Raw genomic sequence first — 27,995 nt, 5'->3', positions numbered from 1 at the left:
GTGATATAGATCGGGTCACTTCGGGTCTTAGGTCAGTCTTTCGGGTCGGGTCAATCGGGTCAGGTTGATTTTGCCAGGTCTAGTCGAGTGTAACTTTGTAGATTGGGTTAGTTTTCAGTTGAATTGAGTCAGTTTAAGGTCAACTGCATGTTATCAAGTTATTTAGGGACCCGTGACTATGAAAATAAACATTTAAGTCAGATTAAAGAGGGATCATTTTAATTGGATTTGGATCCTCTCCATTTTCTTTATCTCTATTTCCTCTCACAATCTATTTTAATAATAACCCCTTTCACTCCCATTTTTCCTTTACTTTTATGCGTAAATTGAGAACCGTTAGTCTGCGTTAGATATTGCCAAGATGCGATCCAGACCATTAATAGGAACTTGCCTCTCCATTTCTTTTTAGGAAATGGAGAGAAATTGGGCTCATTTTAATTAGGGTATGCAAGTAAAATTCAGGTTCTATATTTGCAAATAAGTTAGTACATTTCAGATAATTTCGTACTGGTTAGGTTACTTTTGTAGGTCTAAAGTCTAAACTCAATCGATACATTTGTCAAAGGGGTATAAATGTGTTACCGGGCTTTTTTTTTTTTTTTTTTTTTTCGAAATGGTTCAGCTTCATGTAAAAAGATTAAATTTGTGTAAAATCGTCTTATACGAGTATTTACGATAAGGGTAAAATTATGTGTGCTATATGTCAATATGCAATGAAGAGAAGTGAAAGGTAAAAAGAAATAGCAGAAAAAAGTGAAAGTAAATCAAGAGATTGAGGTATTAAATGATGGTTTACTATACATACAAAAATACACAGCCAGAGCTTTTATTAATTACAAAGATACCTCTGTATGGCTGAAAACGCCAACGAGGTGCTAAGGTAGTCTTTAATATAAGTTGTACTCTGCATTAGTTAGTAACTACCAGGACAGCCTGAGTTTGATCTCAAGCTCATATGGAGGTGAAAGTAATCGAGGGGATTCGAAGCCTTCAACTTCAATGCTTTTCAAGGGATCCTTCCAGCAATGCACTTTTTTCCTGAGGATGCTCAAGATCAACTGCCAAAATAAAACGATTCACAAATTAAGATGTCAAGGCACTTGGGTTTCATACTAGAAAAAAAAAACCTCAACTCGGCTGTAATGAGTATAGAACCCCAGATGGGAAGTCCTAGTCCCGTCCCTCAACTGCTCAGAATTCAAGACGATAGTAAAACCTACATAACATAATCGGCTTCAAGATAATGATCGTAGAGGAGGAAGGGGAGTTGACCTAGAAAATGGATCGGTATGAGTTGGGCCAATTCCAATATAGGTCATTAAGGGCAAGTTTGAATTCTGGTTGGTCATTCAGATTCAAGTAACTTGGGAGACTATTATTTCTTCCTTGTAAAGGTAATGGTAAATTTAGGATAAGCAAAATCAAGATCGATTTGGGTCGGCTAGAGTGAGGAGAAATATTTGTGTTTGTAAAGGTAATGGTAAATTGGGTCCACTTTCGACCAGTTTTGACGAGGCAAGAGGAGAGGGGTAATAGTCACCCAGCTGCCCCCTAAGGTAATGCCTTATCTAAAGGGGTAAAGTTGATACTTCTTTCCTTCAAATCCAAGTGCCAGATCCCGTTTCTTCGTGAGAGGAATTTAAACTAAGGCCGCTCCACCACTATAGGGCTATACCCATCCATACACAAGATAACAAAAGTTGTCAATTGAATTTAATAGGCTATCAAACTATCAAAGCATATATAACAGACAGAACATACTTGTTATTGAAAGCACATGCAACATAGCATACCTGGATGACTGAATTCTGGAAAATTGTTGTTATTGACAGCACATCAGGGTGGCAACACCAAAACAGTCCATCCAGAAACGCCTTAAGTGAAGATTCTGTAGAATTCCATGCACGTGTTTCACGCAGCTTTAACTCTCTGAGTTTGTATGGTGAGCAAGTAACAACATTGTTCAGTTGGTCCTCCTCTTCTACCATAGTCTATAAAGATGAAAACATAATCTTCGTTAATTTCATCCATAGTTACACTGCTACGTAAGACTGTAAGACAATTAAACATAATAAATAAATCATAAAGTGGGCATAAATTCGGACCTGATTACAGTGAGACACGTCCATCACTAGAGATTTGAAGAAGTTTGTTTCAGTGAGAAACTTCTTCAGCTTAACAAACCAAACAATGGTTAAAGCATCTTCCACCAATGGATAGAAGTGAGCATTACAATGATCTAGCACTCGGATCAACGACAGAGAAGTCTCCAATTTACAGTTGTATGAAAAATCGAGTAAGTTAGGGGCGTCAATTGTAAGTTTGTAACCTTCATCAAGTCTAGGCCATCTTCAAATGGAATTTCGTTATTCTTCATGTCTAGGTCATCTCCGATTCGAAATTCCTTCAACGAAGCGCTTGAGATGTTAATGCATTTCAGCATTATACATGACTCCAATACTAAACATTCTAATGCTATAAGCCCAGATACCAGCTCGGAAACAATATCATCTGTTATGGAAACACAACAAATCTCCAGCTTTCTCAAGTTTTTCAATGCAACCACATTCATCTTCCACGGCCACGAGAAATCAAAACTACTACCAGTAAAAACAAATTCTTGAAGCGGAGATGCTAGGTAGGATTCCGTTGTTCCACTACCACAGCCTTCGATTCCATCAACTTTTCTCATCCAAGGAAGTGAAATGCTATCAAGGTGTTTACTACATGTAATATCTAATTCAACCAAGGGGCAGGATGAGATAATTCTTTGGAGCATATTGTCATCTAGAGCTGCCGGCTCTAAAGTCAAATATTCGAGAGAGACGAGCTCCATAGTCTCATAATATGGCAGCTCAATCTGCACACATTCCAAATATTTCAGCGATTTAGAACAAAATAGAATCTCAGGCAGCCGGTATATAATTTCACTATCAACCTCGATTTCCAATTTCTGGATTTGGTTTTGCACAGCGATCATTATCCATTTGTCAATAAAGGACTCTAGCTTTTTATCATTCATACTAACCATAAGATACATCTCTCTTATTCTATACTTCTGCGAAAAGTATCTTTGCATGGTCTTGTCTACAAACCGAACAAAACGTTGAACTGAATCATCATCGTACACGGAAGTAGAATACTGAAATTCCTAAAGAACTGAGGCCGAAAATCCAAAACCGGAATGGACGACCAAGCTCCATACCACCTCTTAGACAATACGCTAGCACGACCAGCCTCTTTGGTATCGAGCATTGAGAGAATAGTATGCACGATAAAATCGGGAAGCTCCGAAATTCTATCAACAGTATCCCTCTTCACCTTTGCAGCATTTTCCCCAAACCCCATGATTTTCTCACAGGAATTTCGTCAAACAGTTGGCGTGCACTATCTAAATTCCTAATCTTTTGCAAATCTAACAGATACCCAATTCACAGTTCTTGATCATATCCTTATAACAAATTAAAATTCAGAAATACCCAACTCAAATTACTAGATACCATAGTTATGCAACATATTAATTAAAAGAAAAAGGAAAAAAAGAATGGAAGATTAGATAACATATACCAGAGTATACCCCGGCAAATTCAATTGATTCTCTTCATGATTTCTGGGTTAATTTGCACAAAATGATTAGACCTAATAAACTGGGAATAAATTGCGGAGACTGGAGTGCATCGGTATATTTCTTGGCGCCAAAAACTGAGTAGACCTAATAAATTTCTAGTCAACATTTCTCCTGAAAAGGATATAAATCGTTTTAGGTTTTTTACATGATCATTTTTAAATGGGTAAGTCGGTAAGTCTCTATTAAAATGGTATTATCGGTTTTAAAATAAAAATGTTCGAAAAAGTATCTATTTTATCTTTTTAAGTATAGTTTTAAGTAGATTTGTCAAACGGGTAATTGGGTTGGATTCAGGTCGAGTCAATCAAATCGAAAAATAAATACACTCGAGTTGGTCCAAAAATAAATATAGGCGACGGAGAAATGTACTCGTACAATATACGGAGTAATTCAGTCGGGTACAAACTACAATTTTAAACTAAGCTAATACAATGCCAGTTTTATAGGAAACATCATTCCATCGCAAAAGAAGCCCACCACTTAGATCAACAGCATCAAAACCACAAAAAAGGCAAACAGGCGATTTAGTTAGTCTTAAACAAAATAGAGACGCTGTAGTTGCGGACAACATTTCAGATATGGAACAACAGGGGTGTCCGCGTCACCAAAGTCCCTACTATTCCAACACATAGTCTTGATTTTCCACCCAGTGGCGAGTTCACAACAGGAACACGCATGAATCCAGGACTAGATGCGCGTATTTAAGATTTTCTTCTGTAAGCTAAACTTGGCACCAGGACAGTCTAAACCTCATCTCAATTTCTGATGTTTTCGAGAGTAAGCTTGAGCAATCCGCACCTTCAACTTCGATGCTTCTCAGGGGATGTGTATAGCAATGCACTTTACGCTTCAGAATATTCAAAATATTCAAAATAAACTGTAAAAACAAAGTTTGGGAAACATACGAGGGTTTAGTCGTAAGGAGACGATCCAGCCCAGATATAGATTGCATTAAATGGTTGAAATTATGTGTCGGGTACTTTGGATTTGGCTAATACTTTCACGCTTCAAGCATGATGAATGACCCAGAAAACAAAAAATGCACCAAGGCAATCTCCTGATTTTACTACTAGAAACATAGGTAAAACAAAAGGTACCTCGGAAGCCGAATTCTCTAAACTTGTCGTTAGTGACAGTACATCAGGGTGGCAACACAAAAACAATGCATCCAGAAAGGCCACAACTGAAAATTCTGTACGATTCCAATCATTTATCCCACACAGCTTTAACTCACTGAGTTTGTATGGTAGGCCAGTAACAGTATTCCTCAGTTCGTCCTCATCGATCACAATCTGTATAGATGCCAACATAATCGCCATTACTATCATCAGGGAATTCAGTACACTAGGTAAAAATGTATGGTCCCGTACTAAAAAAAATACAGAATCGTGATACAACTGTACATGGTCATTAGTGGATAAGAAAACTACACATAACAAATAGATCATGAAATATATATAAATTCATACCTCAAGAGGGTAAGACGTGTCAGACAACTCAATAACTAGAGACTTGAAGAAGTTCGTTTCTACAAGAAACTTCTTCAGCTTAACAAGCCAAACGGTGGTGAAAGGATCCGGACACAATGGAAGAAATTGAGCATTACAATGATCTGGAACCCTAACTAACGACAGAGAGGTCCCTACTTCAGTGTTGAATGAAAACTCGAGCAATTTTGGAGCATCAATCGTTACCTTAATGAAGTCTAATGCATGGGCAATTCGAAATTGCTTGAGATCTTAATGCAATTCAGATTAAAGCAATCCGATAGTACTAAACTTTCTAAAGCTACAAGCCCACATGCCAACTCATAAACAATATCATCTGTTATAGGAACACAAGTAAACTCCAGTTTTCTCAAATTTTTCAATGCAACCACATTTATATTCCATGGCCACAGCATATCGACGCCGTCAAAACTACCATAAACAAACTTTTGTAGCGGACATTCTTGGAGGTTGGATTGCATTGTTCCATTACTACGACATCTGTCTCCTCCATTACCCTTTTTCATCCAAGGGAGTGAAATATTTACAAGGCACTTTTTAGCTGTAACATCTAATTCAACCAAGGGGGACGAAGAGATAATTCTTTGGAGCATATCCCCATCAACAGTGTCCAAGTAAATAGTTAAGTATTCGAGAGAGACGAGCTCCATAGTCTCATAATATGGCAATTTGACGCAATCACATTTCAAAACTTTAAGCGATTTTGCACAAAATAAAATCTCGGGCAGCCTGTAGTAATATCCACCAACAACAACACTGATACCGAAATCCTGAATTTGGTTTTGCACCGCAATCATTATCCATTTGTCAATCAAAGACTCTAGCTTTTCATCAATCTTAAGAAGCATAAGGTGCATTTTGGTTATTCTATACTTCTGCATAGAGTATCTCTGCAAACCCACAAACCGTTCCAGTGTATTGTCATCACAGTTATAGAGATCATCCCCATATTTCTGAAAGTACCGAAGCTGAAAGTCCAAAACCGGAACAGAAGACGAAGCTCCATACCACTTCTTAGACAATACACTAGCGCGACACACCTCTTTAGTATCGAGCATTGAGAGAATACTATGCAGGATAAAGTCTGGAAGCTCCGAAATTCTATCAATAGTACCCCTTTGCATCTTTGCTACATTTTCCCTAAACCCCATGATTTTCTCACAGGAATTTCGTCGAACAGTTGGCATGCACTATCTAAATTCCTAATCTAACAAATACCCAATACACAATTCATGCTGATAAATACTACCACAAATTAAAATTCAGAAACATACCTCAAATCACTTGTACAGGTAATGTGTATACAACAATAAACATTTGGGTCGGATCGGATGAGAACATAATTCAGAGAGCACGGAAGAATGTGAAGGAGAAAAAGGGTTTATAGTGGGGCTTCTATTGTTGAGAAAATAATTATCAATTGGCGCCAAATATGTTTATCTATTGGCGCCAAATAAGCCCTAAAACACCTATAAAAGACAAAACTGTGCAATTGGGTCAATCGGTTGAGTGTAACTTTGTAGATTAGGTTAGTTTTCGATTGAATTGAGTCAGCTTGGGTCGAGTGCATGACATCAAGTTATTTAGAAATAACTGTGGCTTTGTGATAACAAACATTTATGAGAAAAGAAAGATAAGTGAATATTGAATGAATTGATATTTTACTGATGAAAGAATTACACATATATATAGGATTTACAATGCTAAGGACAACAAGAATGATCACTATAATTAAAAAGATACAATAATATAAACTTCCTATATGTGCAATATGAACATGATTAAGTTCCCTTAATTGTAGGAGGTGATTGAGAGGATGATTGTTGATTTGATATGCTGACAATATTGGTGGAAATATTCTGATTTACAATATGGTTAATAACATTTTGGTTAGATCAAAGAGGGGTTATTTCAATTAGGGTTTACAAGTTAATACATTTCAGATCATTTCATTCGGGTTTGGGTTAGTTTGGTAGGTCTAACTCAATCCATTCATTTGTCAAAGGAGGTATAAAACAATAATGTGCTACCGAGCCTTTATTTTTTTCTTCAGATTTTCGAAATAGGACGGTGTCTCATGTCAGACAAAGTGCCCTCACATTTTGAAGAGAAATGGATGACATTTGAGGCTGTTGGTGTGCGATAAATCAGTCTCGCGGGAAAATCGGGTACTCGTTGAAGTTGGTTTAATACTTATTATTTGGGGCTGAAATCAAATAGGGTAACTCCAGAAGCGAACCTGAACAAATGGTAGAAAAGCCGGGAGAAAAATAAATACAAGCCGATACGGCTTCCCGAACGGTTCAAAATGGAGTATAAATACACCGTTTTCGGGATTAGAGAATCTCGGAAAAAAAATATCTGTAAATTACACAGACGGTTTATCGGGTTGGACAAAAATGCTCAGAATATTTAAGAAGCAACAGAGAACATTTGAGGCCGGTAGTGTGCGATAAACCAGTTTAAGACAAAAATCAGATCCTCGATAAAAAATGGTTTAGTACTTGTTATTTGGGGCAGGATTTGAATAGGTTAACTTCTGAAGCGACCTTGGACACATGGTTGAAAAACCGGGAGAAAATGAAACACGACTCGATACGGCCTCCCGAACAGCTATAAATGTAGTGAATAATACACGGTTTTCGTGATTTCAGGGTTTCGGAACAAAAATGTTCGTAAATTACAAGGACGGTTTCTCATGTCAGACAAAGCGCCGTCACAAATTTTTAGGAGCAACAGATGACATTTGAGGTTGTCGGTGTGCGATAAACCAGTCTCAGAGGAAGAATCGGATACTCGTTGAAATTGGTTTAATACTTATTATTTGGGTTGAACCGTTGAAATCAAATAACGTAACTCCTGAAGCGAACCTGGATAACTGGTAGAAAAACTGGGAGCAAAAGAAACATGACGCGATACAGCCTCCTGAACGACTCAAAATGGAGTGTATAAATATGTCGTTTTCGGGATTTCAGGGTCTCGGAAAAAAGTATCCGTAAATTACACGAACGGTTTATCGGGTCGGACAAAAAGGCTCAGAATCTTTAAGAAACAACAGAGAACATTTGAGTCTGTCGGTGTGCGATAAACCAGTTTAAGACAAATCTCAGATACTCGTTAAAAAATAATTTAATACTTATTATTTGGGGCACGATTTGAATAGGTTAACTTCTTAAGCGACCTCAAACACGTAGTTGAAAAACCGGGAGAAAAGTTAACCCGACCGGATACGGCCTCCCGAACGGCTGAAAATGCAGTGTATAATACACTGTTTTCGTGATTTAAGGGTTCCGGAACAAAAATGTCTGTAAATTACAAGGACAGTTTCTCATGTCAGACAAAGCGCCGTCACAAATTTTTAGGGGCAACAGATGATATTTGAGGCTGTCGGTGTGCGATAAACCAGTCTCGGGGGAATAATCGAATACTCGTTGAAATTGGTTTGATACTTATTATTTGGGACTGAAATCGAATAATGCAACTCCTGAAGAGAACCTGGACAAATGGTAGGAATACCGGGAGAAAAAGAAACATGACCCGATACGGCCTCCCGAACGGCTCAAAATGGACTGTATAAATATACCGTTTTCGGGATTTCTGGGTCTCGGAAAAAATATCCGTAAATTACATGACTGTTTATTGGGTCGGACAAAAAGGCTCAGAAACTTTAAGAAGCAACAGAGAACATTTGAGGCTGCCGGTGTGCGATAAGCGAGTTTAAGAAAGAAATATGATACTCGTTAAAAATGGTTTAAGACCTGACATTTGGGTAAATTAGGTCAGGTGAATAGGGTTAACTTCAAAAGCGACCCTGGACACATGGTTGAAAAATCGAGAAAAAAAGAAACAAGACTCGATATGGCTTCCGGAACGGCTGAAAATGTAGTATATAATACAAGGTTTTCTTGATTTCAGGGTTCCGGAACAAAAATGTCCGTAAATTAAAAGGACGGTTTCTTCTGTGAGACAAAGTGCCGTCACAAATTTTTAGGAGCAACGGATGACATTTGAGGTTGTCGGTATGCAATAAACCAGTCTAGGGGGAATAATTGGATACTCGTTGAAATTGGTTTAATATTTATTATTTGGAGCTGAAATCGAATAACGTAACTCTTGAAGCAAACCTGGACAAATGGTAGAAAAACCGGGAGAAAAAGAAACATGACTGATACGGCCTCCTGAACGGATCAAAATGGAGTGTATAAATACACCGTTTTCGGGATTAGAGGGTCTCGGTAAAAATATCCGTAAATTACACATACAGTTTATCGGGTCGGACAAAAAGGCTTAGAAATTTTAAAAAGAAACAGAGAACATTTGAGCCTGCCGGTGTGAGATAAATCTGTTTAAGAAAAAAATCGGATCCTCGTTAAAAAATGATTTAATACTTGTTACTTAGGGGAGGATTTGAATAGGTTAACCTCTGAAACGACCTAGACACATGGTTGAAAAACCGGGATAAAAATAAACACGACCGGTCACGGCCTCCCGAATGGCAAAAATGTAGTGTATAATAACACACGGTTTTCGGGATTTCAGGCTTTCGGGAACAAAAACGTTCGTAAATTACAAGGACGGTTTCTCATGTCAGACAAAGCACCGTTACAAATTTTTAGGAGCAACGGATGACATTTGAGGTTGTCGGTGTGCGATAAATCAGTCTCGGGGAAAAATCGGATATTCGTTGAAATTGGTTTAATACTTATTATTTGGGGCTGAAATCGAATAGAGTAACTCCTGAAGCGAACCTGAACAAATGGTAAAAAAACCGGGAGAAAAAGAAACACGACCTGATACGGCCTCCCGAACGGCTCAAAATGGAGTGTATACTTACACCGTTTTCGGGATTAGAGGGTCGGAAAAAAAATCCGTAAATTACACGGACAATTTATCAGGTCGGACAAAAAGGATTATAAATTTTCGGGGAGGAAAAAGAACATTTGTCACTGACGGTGTGCGATAAGCCAGTTTATGACATAAATCGGATTGTCGTTAAGATGGTTTAATACATGTTATATGGGGCAGGATTTGATAAGGTTAACTTTTGAAGTGACCCAGATACGTGTTAGAAAACCGGGATAAAAAGAAACACGATCCGATACGGCTTCCCGAACGGCTCAAAATGTTGTGTATTATACACTTCAATTTGAGCCGTTCGGAAGGTCGTACTGGACCCAGTTTCTTTTTCTCCCGGTTTTTCGATCACGCGTCCGAGGTCATTTCAAGAGTTAAGCTATTCGATTCAGCTTCTAATAACGAGCATTAATCCATTTTTCACGATAATGCGAGGTTCGACGAATGCTGGTTTATGGCATACCGGCACCCCCAAATGTCTTCCGTTGCTACTTAAATTTTACGTGGCCGCTTTATCTAACCCGAGGAACTTTCTATGTGATTTCCAGAGAATTTTGTTCGGGACCCTGGAATCCCGAAAAACCGTCTATTATACACTTCAATTTGAGCCGTTCGGGAGGTCGTACCGGACCCAGTTTCTTTTTCTTTCGGTTTTTCTATCACGTGTTCGAGGTCATTTCAGGAGTTAACTTATTCGATTCAGCCTCTAATAACGAGCATAAAACGAGCATTAATCCATTTTTTTACGATTATCCGAGGTTCGACGAATGTTGGTTTATGGCATACCGGCACCCCCAAATGTCTTCCGTTGCTACTCAAATTTTGCGTGGCCGCTTTAACTGACCCGAGAAACTTTCTATGTGATTTCCGGAGAATTTTGTTCCGGGACCCTGGAATCCCGAAAAACCGTGTATTGTACACTTCAATTTGAGCCGTTTAGGAGGTCGTACCGGACCTAGTTTATTTTTCTCCCGGTTTTTCTATCACGCGTCCGAGGTCATTTCAGGAGTTAACCTATTCGATTCAGCCTCTAATAACGAGCATTAAACGAGAATAAATCCATTTTTCATGATTATCCGAGGTTCGACGAATGCTGGTTTATGGAATACCGGCACCCCCAAATGTCTAACGTTGCTAGTCAAATTTTGCGTGGCCGCTTTATATGACCCGGGGAACTTTCTATGTGATTTCCGGAGAATTTTGTTCCGGGACTCTGGAATCCCGAAAAACCGTGTATTATACACTTCAATTTGAGCCGTTCGGGAGGTCGTACAGGACCCAGTTTCTTTTCTCCCAGTTTTTCGATCACACGTCCGAGGTCATTTCAGGAGTTAAGCTATTCGATTCAGTCTCTAATAACGAGCATTAAACGAGAATTAATAATCCATTTTTCACGATAATCCGAGGTTCGACGAATGCTGTTTTATGGCATACCAGCACCCCCAAATGTCTTCCGTTGCTACTCAAATTTTACGTGACCGCTTTATCTGACCCGAGGAACTTTCTATGTGATTTCTGGAGAATTTTGTTCCGGGACCCCGAAATCCCGAAAAACCGTGTATTCTACACTTCAATTTGAGCCGTTCGGAAGGTCGTACTGGACACAGATTCTTTTTCTCCCGATTTTTCTATCACGTGTCCGAGGTTATTTCAGGAGTTAACCTATTCGATTCAGCCTCTAATAACGAGCTTTAAACGAGCATTATCCATTTTCACGATTATCCGAGGTTCGACGAATGCTGGTTTATGGCATAATGACACCCCCAAATGTCTTCCGTTGCTACTCAAATTTTGCGTGGTCGCTTTATCTGACCCGAGGAACTTTCTATGTGATTTCCGGAAAATTTTGTTCCGGGACCCTGGAATCCCGAAAAACCGTGTATTATACACTTTAATTTGAGTCGTTCGGGAGGTCGTACCGGATGTAACACCCCCATACTCCAAGTGCCTTACTAGGACCTCTTAAGGCATGGAAGTGCTACCATCTCGGTTTTCCGAGGCAATGATAATCATAAGACAATAACAAAACATACTTAAAAGTAAATATAGTTTAAGCGATTACATGTCTCAAACCAAAACTGTTAAATGAAATACAATCAAACCAAAATTGTCTGCTAATAAAACTGAACAACTAAAGGACATCGTCTGACACAGCGGAAGACTCTTCTAACTGCAAGTGATGACTCATCCCAGCTAGCCAAATGCATCGTATCAAACCTGCTCAACAACTGCTCACCATCCCCGAAGGGATCACCACAGTTTTTAAAACAATTAAACGGGGTCAATACTAATTACACGATACAAACCAACATGAAGCAAATACCAAACAGCTCAATCAACACATCAAACCCCAGTCTCCATCATCAATCTCCACACAATTGACTACACACTAAAGTGTGTAGCCCTGCCAGAGTACCCATCGCAACAAGTACTCCACACCGCCAGTGGGGGACCGCAGCCGTTCCCACCTAAGCCCCGCTCATCTCATCGAGCGATAAACCCATGTTCCTTAATGTGCACATCCCTTCTGTGGCGGGTTCCACAGAAGGCGAATCAAGGGCGTGAAGCCACTCCCGCAAGTGACTCCACTCAGCCAGGGACGCACCCCGAAGAACACAGACAACCAAACAGTAACCACAGTACAAAATCAACAACCGTCTGAATCAATCAACAATATGAAATCACAACCGTATGAATCAATCAACAATCACTAACTACAACACAATCACCACACACATCATGTAACTAATACTGAGTAGGGAAACCCTACCTGAAAGCAACACGAAATCAGACGATCACACAGCTGACTCAGAATCTCTCCTCAACAAAGCCTTCTCCTAAACATACACACATATTATCACTAATCGTAACTATATAATCATAACCAATCCATGCCGACAGATAACATGTCCAGCGACCAAGCAACGCCTATAACCAGAATACAATTCTATATTACCAACAAGCAAACCCTAACTATGAAGAACAAGGACACGGATGATGATTATGACATACCTATTAGGGAGAAACTCGGCAAGAGACCGCTACCCGACACAAGTGATGCCCTCCTAAGGTTCAAGGATCTTCAAGAAGGCTTCCATAGAGGTTTTGAGGTGAAGGGAAGGGAAAGAGGCGACTGAAGGAAAGGAGGAAAGTGGCGGAAGTGATTTGCGGATTTAACAAAACGCGATATAAAACCCTCGCTGAAAACTCGGTACTCGATCGAGTACCCAACATACTCGATCGAGTAGCCCCCTACTCGATCGAGTAACCTAGCTACTCGATCGAGTAGCCTCTACTCTATCGAGTAGCCTCTACTCTATCGAGTACCACTCTTAACACGCACCCCAAGATGGTTTTGACATACTTTCCTAAGACTACTCCCGCTCCCAAGGTCAGTCAACGATGGTAAAAGGCTCCCTAAAAGGGCGGGTATTACATTTACTCACACTCATAACATCATCATCCAACTGTCGACACTATTGAAATATTCTCCCATTCCTAAACATCGAACTACTACAAGCACGGTCATGACCTTTAACAAAATCAACCACAACACAAATCAATCTTTTATTCTACATCAAGACTTATACTTCCAAATCTACTACAGCATGTACAACCATTAAACTCTCTTTGCCGCATCTTGCTGCTCTTAAGATAAATGTTACGTCCTCATAACTTACTAATACTAAATCCTTAGCTATATCTTCTCATTATCCTCATCACCACCACATGTCAAAGACAACCACCTATAATCTAAACACTCGCCATGCATATATCTAAGGCTCTCTTACTTAAACAATCCTCATACTTCAATTCACTCGTCACACCACCTAACCTACACCTCAAAATCTTTAGCTTGACCAAAACTTCAATTGTTCCTTATTACTGCCAAAACGACATAATCCTCTCTGTTAGGCCCAGATTAGCCTGGTCTGACTCTAACCTGGCCTGACCTTACTAGGCTGATTAAGGGAACGAGAGACCGGACAAGTCTAACCATAATTTGGCAGATAAAGAATATTACAGGATGAGTAGGCTACTAATTCCCAGAAGAAAAGCCTGATGGTAAGCATGGAATGACCTGGCAGCACACCTAAACAGGCTGGATTATGCTGAAGAGCAGCCAAACGGTTATATAAAGATAAATGTTCATGTCCTATTCTCAAGGAAGACCAAGTCTAATCATAAGACTATGTCACCCATGAACCTAGACGTACAAGAGGAGAAAAAGCTAAAGATCAATGAAAGGAGAACGAGTCAACCGAATTAATAGGGGATGTGTCCTATTAATCCGGTAACTACCCCGACAATAGTGAGAGACGTTGAGATCAATACAACGTTAGTATTTTGAGAACTATAAATACTGTAATTTGCCATTTGTAAAGGCACTCAATTATTCATCAATTATTATTCAGCTATTTTACAATTTATCTTTCATTCTCGTGTATTAAATCACTTAATCAAATTTGTATTCAGCTTATTAAAATAATACAAGTGATATTCCTTACACTTCGTCTTCCGTTGTTATTCATTCACAATACACAAAACTTAATTTGCGGTGCGAGAGTAAGGCGGAGCATGACAAATGGGTCTCCCGGAAACACCTTAAAATGGATGCCGCCAAGGTTTATCTCAATGCAGATGAGAAACGGGCGATGCAGCTGTTTGATGCTGAGAAGGGATGGGTGCCCCCGACTTAGATTATTCTTGGGATGAGCGCTTTTGCGCGTCGGCCTCATACCGCCCTCGGCCCGGGGTGAGTAGGGTCGGTGTGAGGCCCATCTTTGCCTGTTATGCTCCTGTTTTTAGAGCTTTGTTTGATTACTTCTTTCATGTAACTCTTGTTTGGTTTCTTGCAGACCGGTTTGGCCAGGATCTGTCTGAGAGGACCTTGAAGAGGTTAGGGCTTGATAAGGACGGGAAGGTCGTTCAGCGGCATCCTCAGGCTGACGCGCGTGATCGTAGACTGGCTCCCAAAGAACTCATGGACAAGCAACTGAAGGCACTGGATCCGGTGGCGGCTCAAGCACGGGTTCTCGGAGGCGTGCCGAAGAGAAAAAAGAAGGCGGCGTCCAGTTCGGCGACGGCGTCAGTCCCAACTCCCTCTTCAACCCCAGCGGTCCAGAAGGAGCATGTGGAGGTCGTCGATATCACCGAAGAGGTGGTGACCGTTGCGAAGGGCCCTCCTCCTCCAAAGAAGAGAAAAGAGCCACCTGCGGCTTCTACCGTTGTTGGGAAAAGAATGATCCATCAGGTCCTCCATTTAAGAAGGTCCAGACCGGTACGGATCTAACCCGTGGTTCGACTTAGTGGTTCATTATGCATTCCGATGACGAGACTCTACGATGTGTCGATGAATGTTGACATGGATGCGCTATGTGAATTTTTAGTAGATCCGCTGTCGGCACTAGTCGTTCTTCGAACGGCAATTAGAGAAGCAGCCTGAGAAGGCGGGTGATAGAAATGTCACCGTTGACTCCTTACTCCAGAAGGTTCCCCCCGCCGAGCTTGTGGCAGAGGGTACGAGAATATACAAGAGGCTGGCGAAGTGGAATCAACTAGCCGGCTCCCACATTATGGAGCAAGAAAAGGCTATGGCCCAAGCTGGGCCACTGATTGAACGGCTTAAGCTTGATCTTTCCGCTGCGAAGGGAGAAGCCGGGAAGGCTAAGCTAGACCTCCTTGCTGCCCGAAGGCGTGAGGAGGAAGCTGAGAGGCTGCTCTTGGCCGAAAGGGCCAAGGTTGAGTCTGTTGATGCTGCCGTTGCCAAGCTTCTGGAGGAGCGGGACAGGTATAAGGGCGGTTATGACGCCGTGGTTGCCAAGAGGGACGAATGGAAGGATCTGTACCATGCCCAGTCGGAGGCACATAGGGGCACAAGGGCTATCCTTGCACAAAAGGAGAAAGATATTGAGATGCTTCAAACTGAGCTCATCCCTAACATGTGCGCCCAATTAGGGACCAGCCGAGGAAGCGACAGGAGGCGATCAAGAAGCTCGTTCTGAAGGCTCCTTCCCGTGGGAACAATTTGACCGCCTTACGGATGAGATGGCCGATCTTTCTTGAAAAAGCGGCCGCGGAGAAGGCGGAGGCGGCGAAGGTCGCTCGGATAGCCGAGGCCAAGGCGCCTACGATGCAAAGGTAAAGGAGGCCAAAGAGGAGGCTGAGAGGCTAAAGGCACGTGAAAATGACGAGCTTTCCCCTGGGCCGGCCACCGAAGATGATGCTACTGCTGCCGATGGAGGGCAGCAACAGGCATAGGGAGACGGGCGGTCGTCACCAGACTCACCCGGCATCTCGGATAGCTTTAGCTGTTCGGGGGCCAACTATTGAGCGTTTCCTCCCTTCCATCTTTTGGCGCTTCAAATGACATGTCTGTAACCTTTTGCTTTTCCTTTCCTTGTTTTTTGTAAAACTTTGGTAGGTTGTGTTTAGGCTATCCCAATGGGGACGGTCGTCGTCTGTATTCTCCTTGTAATCATTTTCAATAAAGTTTGTCTTATTGGCCCTCGGCTTGGCCGGGGCTTTTTGATCACCATACTTAACTTGTCTTCTTGCGTTATTTAATTGAGCGCTTTTTCGTTTTTACCTTCGGCCTGGCCGAGGCAGTTAGAATGCGTATCTCAACTGTGTTTAACGTCTTTTTCTTGAACATGTTAGCATGTTGGTCGCTTCCTCTTTCACTCTCGGTCTAGCCGAGGCGTCGGAGTTGCGCTTCCCATCCGCCGCTGTGAACATGTTAGCGTATCAACCGTTGTGTCCTCTGCCAGGCCTTCGGTTGGCCGATGCGACTAGAGGTTACGACGCGACAGCGTATGTTAGCGTATCGACCGTTGTGTCCCCTGCCAGGCCTTCGGAGGGCCGAGGCGACTAGGGGTTACGGCGCGACAGCGTTTGTTAGCGTATTGACCGTTGTGTCCCCTGCCAGGCCTTCGGTGGGCCGAGGCGACTAGGGGTTACGGCGCGACAGCGTTTGTTAGCGTATCGACCGTTGTGTCCCCTGCCAGGCCTTCGGTGGGCCGAGGCGACTAGGGGTTCTGGCGCGACGAGCGTTCAGTATCCGCTAACGGCGGTAGTGCTCGCCGTGGCGTCTACTTCTGGTAGTGACTATGGGGGGGGGGGGGGGGAATGAACACTTTGATGGAAAACTTGGACGATTCTTCATTAGATATAAACATGCGTCGGGGTGCCAACAATTGTTTTGGACACCTCCGCCGCTATACAAAGTATTTCCTGAGATTGTCGGTGTTCCAATGGCTCATCAAAGGCACACCCTCCATGTCGGTCGGCCAGGTATGTACCCGGCCTCATCTCTTCAACCACTTTGTAGGGACCCTCCCAATTGGCCGTCAATTTACCATGAATGTTTCCTTTGTTGGTGGCGACCGACTTTCTTAGGACTAGATCCCCTACTTTTAAGTCCCTTTTGTGGACTCTTCGGTAGTAGGCTCTTCTCATTCGGTTTTGGTATCTTTGCCGAGGCGTGTCGTATCTCGGCTTTCTTCGACCAGGTCAGGGAGGTTCTCGGACCTTCCTCATTTTCAACCGGGTCAAAGGTGGTCGTTCGAATGTGGGCACCGTTGCTTCAATTCGCGTGTCCGCCGGATTCGTAGACTAAGTGGAATGGATGCACCCGTTGCTTCTTTCTCCGTGGTTCGAAGGGACCACAGACGCCGGTAGTTCATCGGCCCACCTTCCCTTTAGGTCTTCGACTGTCTTTTTCAAACCGTTGAGGATTGTTTTATTGGCTGCCTCCGGTAATTCATTTGTCAATTTGTCAATTTGTACTTCATTATCGGAGTCATCCACGTCGTCTCGGCCTCTATGTCGCCCACCATGCCGACGGTCTCAGTGATGCTTTTGGCATTCCTGATGTCTACCAGCACGGTTCGACTGACATTATTGATGGTTGAACTGGCAAGCTTTGAGAGACCGTCGGCTCGGTTGTTCTCCGACCTGGGAATGCATTGTATCTGAAAAGATTTCAATTTTGAAGTGTCGGCTTTTACCCTTTCCAGGTATCTTACCATCCCGTCGTCTCGAGTCTCGTACTCTCCTCTAATTTGATTAGCCACTAAAAGTGAATTTGTTTTCAGAATGATGTGCTCCGCCCCTGACCCTAGCTAGCTCGACTCGGTTATCACCGCCTCGTATTCGGATTCGTTGTTTGAGGCCGGGAAGGTAAACTTCAAGGCATACTCGAACTCGTCCCCGTTTGGGCTGATGATAAGGATGCCGGCTCCTGAGCTGTTCGCCGTGGAGGACCCGTCGGTGTATACTTCTCATACCTCGGGGTGTGATTCTTCTTGGTAAGTGCACTCGGCAAAGAAGTCTGCAAGTGCCTGCCCCTTTATCGAGGGCCTCGGCTTGTATTGAATGCCGAAGCCGGATAGCTCTACCGCCCATTTGATGAGCCTGCCGGATTGCTCAAATTTTTCCAATGCTTTCTCCAATGGTTGGTCTGTTAAGACCGTCACGGGATGTGCATCGAAGTAGGGTTTCAATTTCCTTGCGGCGACGACGACGGCAAAGGCTGCTTTTTCAATCAGCGGGTAATTTCTCTCGGCGGGCAACAACGTATGGCTGACAAAGTAGATTGGGTGTTGCTGTTTGTTTTCTTCCCTGACGATCACGGCACTGACCGTGGCCGAGGTAACTGCTATGTACGGATATAGCGTCTCCCCCAAAGATCGGCACGGACGGGGGTTGGGAGAGTCCGAAGATGAGCTTTCGATTGTTGAAAGCCGTGCTCGTCACTCCCCCGCCTAAAGTCCTTATTCCCCTTCAACACTTTGAAGAATGGGGTGCTCTTGTCGGTGGCCGACCGGGAGATGAAACGGGCTAGAGCCGCCATCTTCCGGTCAAGCATCATAATCTCTTTTCGATTTTTCGGCTCCGCAGTCCGGGATTGCTTGGACTTTGTCCGGGTTGGCATCAATTCCCCGGCGCCGACAAGTACGCCGAGGAACTTACCCGCCGGACACCGAAGTTGCATTTAATTGGGTTGAGCTTCATCTTGTATTTCCTTAGTGAACAAAATGTCTCGTGTAAATCGGCAAAGTGCTCGCCGTCAGACTTGCTTTTTACAATAGCATCGTCGACGTAAGCCTCAATGTTTCGCCCTTTTTGATTTTGGAACACTTTGTCCACCAGTCTTGTGTAAGTTGCGCCGACGTTCTTCAAACCAAACGGCATCATTTTATACATGTATGTGCCGTTAGCAGTGATGAATGCGCATTTAGGCATGTCTTCCTCGGCCATGAATACTTGATGGTACCCTGAGAAGGCGTCCAGCAGGCTCAACATAGTGTAGCCTGCCGTGGCGTCAATTAAACTATCTATCCGAGGCAAAGGATAACAATCTTTGGGGCATGCTTTATTAAGGTTGGTAAAATCCACACACATTCTCCATGCCCCTGATGATTTCTTCACCATTACAACATTAGCTAACCACTCAGGGTAAGTACAAGGCATGATAAAGCCCGCCGCTAGTAATTTGTCTACTTCGGCCTTGATGGCTTCATCCTTCTCGGCCGAGGAGTTCCTCATCCTTTGCTTGACAGGGCGAGCGGTGGAGAGCACGTTCAGCTTGTGAACAATTACCTCCCGGCTCACGCCTGGCATCTCGGCCGCTGAGTTGGCGAAGACGTCTTTGTTTTTCGTCAAAAGGTCTAGGAGAGCGGTCCTGAATTTCGGATCCAGGTTAACACCGATAGTTACGGTGCGCCCTGGGTCAATTTCCACCTCTTCAGTCTAGGCCCCCTCGACCATGCCGACAGTTGCATCCATGTGGTCGCCCTCCTGTTGTAAGGATGGGCTCTTCCCCTTCTCTGATTTCTTCGCCACTTTGAAGGATTGCATGTTGCACCCCCGCGAGATACTTGGACATTGACTACCTCGTCCTTCTCGTTCTTTGAGACGAGCTTATGCGCTTCCCCCCGGTCCGAGACATACATCAATGTCAGGGCCCGGATGGACATCACAGCGTCGGCCTCACTCAAAGTGACTCGGCCTAGGAGGACGTTGTAAGCGGACGAGCCGTCAATGACCACGAACTCAGACATAACATTCTTGGCCGCACTCCCCTCGTCGAACCTCACCGGCAGCCTGATTGACCCTGGGGTACAGCCCCGAAAAAAAGTCGTACAACGGGTTGGTGCGGGGGCTCAAGTCTTCAACCTTCAGACCGAGGTTGAGAAAGCATTCTCTGTACATAATGTTTGTGTAGGCGCCTGTGTCAATCAGGCATCTCTTCACCAGGTGGTTGGCTATGTCCAAGTGGACTACAAGCGGGTCGCTGTGAGGGGCGATGACTCCCTCGTAGTCCTTCTTCCCAATAGTTATATCGGGGATGTTGGAAGCGGGGGTTGCTGTGTTGGGCACAAAGTTGATGGCCTGATATATTTCATTCAGGTGCCGTTTGTGCCCATGAGCGGACCCACCGTTCTCGTTGCCCCCGATGACAACATGGATTACTCCTATCCGTTCAAAGACGGATTTCTTATTTGACCCGTCGGCCTCTGTTTTTTGGCCTCCGGCAACATATTTGCCGAGGCTCCCCTTCCGGATCGGCTCTTCAATGGCATTTTTCGAGATGCCGCGATCGTTAGTTAAGTGGCGGTGTGGCGTGGTACTCACAAAGATCTTGGCTCGTGTCACCGTCACTCCTCGGCCTGGGGAGCCTTTCCCACTTCTGACCCTCGTTTTTGCTCAGGGCGAAGACCTCGGCGGCAGATACGACCAGGGGGGTGTGGCCATTGAACCGTTTCTGGTAATATGGTCCTGAACTCCCCTCGGCGCCCGCCGAGTTCTGCTTTCTGGCAGATCTGTCAGACCGTGACCTATTATTGTCACGGCGTCCTTCGTCCGGGTTGTCCTCCCGGTGGCTCTTCTTCTCTGAGTGCCCAGCCTCGCTGTGGCCTACCCAGGTCTTGTGATAGTCCTCTACCTTGATGGCTTGGTCGGCCATCTTCCTGGCGGCGTCTAAGCCCAGGCCTCTGTACTTGATGAGCTCGTTTTTTAAGTCTCCCCTTGGGAGGCCTTTCATCAGCGCGAAGGCCCCCAGCTCGGGATTCAGCTCTCGAATCTGCTGAACCTTGGCGTCGAACCTCTTCACATAGCTTCGTAGAGACTCGCCCCCCTCCTGTCTGATAGTCAGGAGATTCGATGTCTCCACGGCCCTCCTATTATTGCAAGAGTACTGGGCTAAAAAGGCGTCCCTTAGGTCGGCGTATCAGTATACCGAGCCGTCGGGCAGCCCCTTGTACCAACTTTGAGCAATCCCACGATGGTGACCTGGTCGGCGGGCAGCGGCGTATCTGGTAATATTGGCATCCCATACTCCGGTTGGATTACTCGGTAGGTGGGGTGCGTGACTCAGTGTGGACGGTATCATCTTGGCAGAATTCGGTTTCGTCAGTCACGAATACCTCTTTTTTTTTTGACATCTTCTTAGCTTTTTGGGTGGGTTTTTGCTTGGAGTTTTTTTTTTTTTTTTGGGAATGACTAGCTTCTAGTATCACTTCCCACAGACGGCGCCAATTGTTCCGGGTGTAATTCCAGAGCAGTTCTTTGTTACCACCTATGCTTGTAGAATGATGTCTTTACCTGAATCCTCCTTTGGCCTCTCCTGAAACGATGAACAAACTGAGGGCTCGGCTTTGGCCGAGCGTACTCACTCCGACGCTCAAGTCAGTAAACTTAAAAGGAGAGGCCAAAGGAGGATTCAGGCCAAAGTCGAGCCCTCAGTTTGTTAATCGTTTCAGGAGAGGCCAAAGGAGGATTCAGGCAAAGACATCATTCTACAAGCATAGGTGGTAACAAATAACTGCTCTGGAATTACACCCGGAACAATTGGCGCCGTCTGTGGGAAGTGATACTAGAAGCTAGTCATTCCCAAACAAAAAAAAACTCAAAGCAAAAACCCACCCAAAAAGCTAAGAAGATGTCAAAACAACAAGAGGTATTCGTGATCGATTTAAAACGACTCGCCAAGATGATACCGTCCACAATTCTCGGAGTCGCGACCCTCCACCGCCGAGTAATCCAACCGAGTATGGGATGCCAATATTACAGATACGCACGCCGCCCGCCGACCAGGTCACCATCGTGGGACATGTGGTTGATGCGGCTAAGCCGAAGCTACTCCCGGACCTAATTGGTAGCACGCCGCCACACCGTCACACCGACAAGAGCGGCGACACCCGTCCGGAGACGGGGCCTGAATGTGACTCCAAGAGACTTGAACGAGCACCGGAAGAGGCCGGCCTGTCAAGACGCCGGAGGAGCCCGAGTGCTAGTGGTAGACCTAAGTCCTTCCCGCACCCGCGGAGGGAGGTCGTCGCCGCGGAAGACCGACGAGGCCCGCCTCGGAGGAGTGAAGAAGTCCGGCTCGTCGAGTCGGAGAAGAAGCCCGACTCACCGAGTCGGAGGAGAAGCCCTTCTCGCTACGAGGAGAGGAGCCGGACTAGGAATGCGAGGAGCCGATCGCCGCGTGTCGTTCGACACGTGGTCAGACAGCCCCTCAGTGCCTACGTCCTTGAAACCACCGTGCCAACCAAGCTAAAGTTGCCGGCGCTCACATACAAAGGGGATAGTGACCCCACCGACCATGCCGAGGCCTTTGAGTCGTACATGTCGGTGTGGGAACAACCCGATGAGGTCTGGTGCCGAGTCTTCCCAACGACCTTGCATGGGATGGCTCAAAGTTGGTACAAGGGGCTGCCCGACGGCTCGATATCTTTACGCCGACCTAAGGGACGCCTTTTTAGCCCAAAGATCTTGCAATAAGAGGAGGGCCGTGGAGACATCGGATCTCCCGACTATCGACGGGAGGGGGCGAGTCTCTACGAAGCTATGTGAAGAGGTTCGACGCCAAGGTTCAACAGATTCGAGAGCCGAATCCCGAGTGGCGGCCTTGCGCGGCGATGAAAGGCCTCCCAAGGGGAGACTTAAAAACGAGCTCATCAAGTCCGGAGGCCTGGGCTTAGACGCCGCCAGGAAGATGGCCGACCAAGCCATCAAGGTAGAGGACTATCACAAGACTGGGTAGGCCACGCCGAGGCCGGGCACTCGAGAAGAAGAGCCACCGGGAGGACAACCCGGACGAAGGACGCCGTGACAATAATAGGTCACGGTCGACAGATCCGCTGAAAGCGAGAACTCGGCGGGCGCCGAGGGGAGTTCGGACCATATTACGTAAACGGTTCAATGGCCACACCCCCGGGTCGTATCCGCCGCCGAGGTCTTCGCCCGAGCAAAACGAGGGTCGAAGTGGGAAAGGCTCCCGTGGCGGGGGAGTGACGGTGACACGAGCCAAGATCGTAAGTACCACGGCCACACGGCCACTTAACTAACGATCTAGGCATCCGAAAAATGCCATTGAAGAGCTGATCCGGAAGGGGAGCCTCGGCAAATACGTTGCTGGAGGCCAAAAAACAGAGGCCGGCGGGTCAAATAAGAAATCCGTCTTTGAACGGATAGGAGTAATCCATGTTGTCATCGGGGGCAATGAGAACGGTGGGTCCGCTCATGGGCACAAACGGCACCTGAATGAACTATATCAGGCCATCAGATAGCTCTCATCTTTGAGCTCATTCCTTTCATTGAGAGTTTGATCATTCTCCACCTCATCTTCAAATTCAATGGTGTAAAACATGTCCTCCCTTGTGGGAGGAGGATGATCAAACTCCAAACTACTTGGACAATCAACAATATTGGACACTTCACTAGTCTCCTTACCTTTCACTTCATCTTTCTCCCCTTCCATTTCAAACACGAATTTCTCAAAAACGGAAGGGAAGACATCACAATTATCCAATTTAAAAGGGAGGGGGATGTCAAGCAAGTCACCCATGCAAGCATTATCAAGTAAATGATCATCATACTCTTCATCAACATACATGACCTCCAACAAAGGGTCAAGAGAAATGAGGTCAATGGAATCTATAGGTTTAAGGTATTCATCAATAACAAGAACGGGAGCATCAAATCTCTCAAAAATGGGCTCCTCAATCAAATCAACCTCAAAATCCCACTCTTCCAACAAGACTTCCTCACAAAGAGACTCATCATCCCATTTGACCTCCAAGTCTTCAATCGTGATGCCCTCTTCATCACTCTTACTCTTATAATCCTCAAAGAGAGCATCCTCCTCGTCGGTGGGTGAGGCTAAGGGAATGGTGGAGGTAGTATGTATATCCTCAAAAGAGGTATAAGGCTCATCCTCAAAAAAGGGGGTGTCAACCTCAACTTGCTCTAAAGGTCTCTTCACCTCAATCTCAAGCCTCTCCTCCAAGATATCCCAACATTCCTCAATCTCTACAACACCCTCACCAACACCCAAAAGCTCCTCACCAACACCCTCAACACTCTCACCAACATCCAAGAGAAGCAAATGATTAGCCTCATGACATCCAAGGGGAAACAACTCAAATAGGTCGAACATCTCATCAACCGACTTGGAGGCAAGGTTACCTTCACAAAGTAGGTCAAACAAAGTCCTAGTATAGTCATTCATGCCCTTGGTAATGGTCAAGCATAATGCCTCTCCACTAAAGTAATTGCGATTCAAAGTGGCGAGGTATTGTTTAAACCTAGTCATGTAAGCTTCAAAGTGTTCATTCTCTCCTTGAGGGAAAGCAAGACAAATAGGAATTCTACCAACATAACACCTCAAACTTTTAGTGGTATTAGAAAGTTCATGATAAGTGGAGTCTTGTTGTTGGGGGTAGTCAAGAGAGTCGGGCAAACAAGAGTCAAAGGGTTGCACAACATTCACATCATCATACAAACACCCATTTAAAGGAAGATTTTCATGATAAGATGACTCTTGTTGTTGGGGGTAGGGCGAGCAAGAATTGAATGGTTGCATGTTATTATTCTCCTTACACATGTAAGAATTCATAGGGGTTTGAGGGAAATAAGAGGGACACATATCAAATGAATGACCAAAGAAACCACATGACCCACATTGAACATTATGCATATTCATTTGGGGTGAGGGGCACATATCACAAGTATGTCCAAAATTTCCACATGATTCACATTGCACATCACACATATTATATTGAGGAGGGGGTGCATATGAAGGGCAACAAGTGAAATCATGTCCATAACCACCACAAGATTCACAACAAGGAGAATAAGCATACATACCATATGAATTGTCCATTTTTTTTTTCTTGTACTTTCAAAAGCAATAAAAGAGACTAATCCTAAAACTCAACTAAGACTTATATCTAACAAAGCATCATCCCCGGCAACGGCGCCATTTTGATAACCGGTTTTTGCCGTCACTTCCGGTACCAAAAACTATTTGTAAAGTAACCCAATTTAAGTAGTATAAATCGGGGTCGAACCACAAGGATGGTGGGGTTAGGCTACAAGTCTCTATTGTTTAGTTTTAGTTTAGGCGGATGCAAAACAAGTGAATGATTAATACGCTAACAAACTAGGCTAAAACAATAGGTAAACACACACACAAAGACGGAAACAAGAGAGAAAAAAAAGCTAGGGTCTTCGGGTTTGTCTAGGTAGGGAGAGGGAGATGCAAAAGTCTACGAGAATTGGGTCACGGTTTCGGTCAAGGAGTCGAAGCTAGTTTCCTAGTCACCTTAAGCTTACCATAAAACTTTCGTATTATGTCAAACTCATCACATACATGCTATCAAACATTCTTATTCACTCTCATGTAAAGAAATGTTAAGTAAAATTCAAAGAAAGGCAAGAACTTTCATTCACCCATTTCATCGAACACCTTCAATGCAAGTATGTAAAGACTCGATTTTTAACCCATATTCAAATGTAAACAACTCATTATCATCCCTCATGTTTACCCAAACTCCCCCTTTAACCCTAGACTAATTCTACTCAAACATAGTTAACACAAGTAATACACATACACCAATACTAACCATGCCAAACATGGTTAGCAACAAGATTAAACAAACAATATAAGATGAAATGAAATACATGTAAACAATTGAAATAGAGTGAAATTAAGATAAGAAATATACCAACTTAAATTAAAGGGGCAAACTTGGATTGAAAAATGGAGGATGAATGTCTTCTTGTCTTCCAAAATTACAACCCAAAATTAATTGTAAACTAATGAAAGGAGAGAAAATTTGAAAACTAAGAACAAAGAAAGATTACAAATTTAATTAGGGAGAAATTGAGAGGAAAAATAAGAGAGTTTTTATAGATCTAAAACTACTCCTACTGTTTTCTATTTGGTGCGGCTGCTTGCTGCGTCTCAAGTATCAGCTCCCCTCCCTTATTCTCATACATGGTTTAAATAGTAGACAAAAAAGAGCAATGAAAAGACTAAAATGCCCTCAACTTAAAATGACAAAGGGATAAAAATGAAGGGCAAGGCCGTCATTTAGCTGCTTCTTTTCTTTTCTTCAAATCTTCAACCTTGTTTCTTCTGTTCTTCTCCTCTTCGATTAATTCATTTGGAAAACCCAATTAACACTCACTAAAATACAACCTCAAGCAACCCGTTATGATTGATGGTGATGAACGGAGCACAAGAGAAATGGAGGTCGTACGGAGTAACCACGGTGGTTGACATGGAGGTCTGAACTCGGTCGAAGGTGTGCAAACCGGTGGTCAAGTGCGCAGGGGGTCGGTGCTTGATCCGAACTCGATTCGGCGGAGCCGATGCACGGAATTGAGACTTAACGACGGTGTGTCGTGGTGGTCGCTATTGTTGATGACGATGGTGCGTGACGGGCTCGATTGTGGTGATGTCGAGGTGAAGCAGATGTGGCGCGGTGGTGCATGGTGGTTGTCGAGGCTGCAAGCACGAGCTGGTAATGCGTGAATGGAGCAGGGATGAGCACGGGTTCATGGTTGCCGAACCGGGTTTCGATTCCAGGTACATGATTTAAGATGGGGATGGCCGCTGCCATGGTGATGTGAGTGAATGAAGGGGATGATGATTGAAGCTTTGATAAATGATGGCGATGATAAATATGGATGGTAATGATAAATGGATGGTGATGATGATGATATTATTTAGTGAATGAATGAAGGAAATCAGGGATAGATGGCATTCATGGCAATCCAAGAAAGCAGGGAAACGATTTTGGTAAATTTGATTTTTATGGCCTGGGGTTGACTTTTGACTTTGCTTCATTATTTGATTCACTACTACAAATTTAAGCAACTACAACGCCCCTTTAACAACGATTATTCACGAAAATCACAATAGACGTTGCAGAATGTATGGCGCGAATTTTACTAAAATCAATTACAACGGGTATGGTTATAAAAACCGTTGTTATTATTTTTAACAACGGGTCACACATGCGGAACCGTTGTTAATAATTTGGCGCAAAATTGGCGCAAAGTTAGTGAAAAGTAATCACAACGGTTACTTTTGAAACCCGTTGTTAAAACATATTTGACAACGGGTGTTTTTTACAACCGTTGTTAAAACATATTTCACAACGGTTGTTGTTTAATAACCGTTGTCAATACTTTCCATACTATAAACCACACAAACAAGTCATGCTGCTGACCCACAAAACACAACCCTTAATACACAAACACAAACACAGCAGACAAACAAACACAAAACACATACACACTCTCTTTCTCTCTTTCTCTATTTCTCTCTTTCTCATCGTCGCTTTATCTTCTCGCCGTCCTTGTGATTTCATCGTCTTACGTTCGTATTTATCGGGTAAATCTCGCCGTCATCCTTTGTTTGTTTCATCGTCATTATTTTTTTTTTCTATTTATTTCTTTTGCATGTATGTGTTTTTATCGACCATTATGTTATTTGTTTAAGTATTGTTCGCATAATTAGTTACTAAAACAATGAAGAAGCAAGATGAAGAAGTAAGATAAACATAATTAATATATATATATATATATATATATTTATAAATACATAAATTAAAAAAAAAAATTACATATGTAAAAATGCAATTCTTATATTTTCATGGAGGATCTTATTGTGCTCTATCGTATCCATCCTCTCCTCCTTGGCTATT

The 27,995-nt window shown here is 43.7% G+C and overlaps 3 protein-coding genes across 7 annotated transcripts in view; all 3 read right to left on the bottom strand.

The window, feature by feature from the left end:
• The window catches only part of LOC141606206 (uncharacterized), a 44,780-nt gene that overhangs the window by 8,983 nt on the left and 7,802 nt on the right, over positions 1-27,995 (bottom strand). The window contains exons 4-5 of one of the 4 annotated variants that reach the window (XR_012526605.1): positions 12,761-12,827; positions 12,008-12,218 (exon numbers count right to left, since the gene is read on the bottom strand). The exons of 2 other annotated variants lie outside the window; for them this stretch is intronic. The gene's annotated coding sequence lies outside the window, so the exon portion shown is untranslated. Of the gene's footprint in view, positions 1-12,007; positions 12,219-12,760; positions 12,828-27,995 lie in introns of those variants that run through there. One more of the 4 variants, XM_074425246.1, reaches the window with a different exon arrangement.
• Positions 789-7,015, bottom strand: LOC141606200 (F-box/FBD/LRR-repeat protein At5g56420-like). 2 transcript variants are annotated; one of them, XM_074425239.1, is made up of 5 exons: positions 5,098-7,015; positions 4,726-4,920; positions 2,106-4,505; positions 1,794-1,991; positions 789-1,058 (listed from the first exon to the last, which is right to left on the bottom strand). In XM_074425239.1, the coding sequence occupies exons 3-5, from the start codon at positions 2,127-2,129 to the stop codon at positions 921-923; spliced, it is 360 nt and encodes a 119-aa protein (XP_074281340.1). In that variant the 5' UTR covers positions 2,130-4,505; positions 4,726-4,920; positions 5,098-7,015; the 3' UTR covers positions 789-920. The 2 variants fall into 2 exon arrangements, with proteins under 2 accessions (XP_074281340.1, XP_074281339.1); XM_074425238.1 differs by lacking the exons at positions 789-1,058; positions 1,794-1,991 and having other exon boundaries at positions 3,988-4,505; positions 5,098-6,772.
• Positions 2,252-3,348, bottom strand: LOC141608433 (F-box/FBD/LRR-repeat protein At1g16930-like). The gene is made up of 2 exons (XM_074427788.1): positions 3,129-3,348; positions 2,252-3,087 (listed from the first exon to the last, which is right to left on the bottom strand). Exons 1-2 carry the CDS (start codon positions 3,346-3,348, stop codon positions 2,252-2,254), a joined length of 1,056 nt encoding a protein of 351 aa, XP_074283889.1.

Source organism: Silene latifolia, chromosome 10 (assembly GCF_048544455.1).
Source record: "Silene latifolia isolate original U9 population chromosome 10, ASM4854445v1, whole genome shotgun sequence".
Taxonomy (NCBI): Eukaryota; Viridiplantae; Streptophyta; class Magnoliopsida; order Caryophyllales; family Caryophyllaceae; genus Silene; species Silene latifolia.
Note: the sequence above shows the minus strand (reverse complement) of the source record. Positions and strands in the feature narration are given on the sequence as shown.

Excerpts from the sequence above, each read along its gene's own strand:
- LOC141606200 (XM_074425238.1), bottom strand. The coding sequence starts at position 6,323 with ATGCCAACTGTTCGACGAAATTCCTGTGAGAAAATCATGGGGTTTAGG.
- LOC141608433 (XM_074427788.1), bottom strand. The coding sequence starts at position 3,348 with ATGGGGTTTGGGGAAAATGCTGCAAAGGTGAAGAGGGATACTGTTGAT. Across the intron at positions 3,088-3,128 it reads TTTCAGTATTCTACTTCCGT|ACAAGACCATGCAAAGATAC; the intron begins GTACGATGATGA and ends TTCGGTTTGTAG.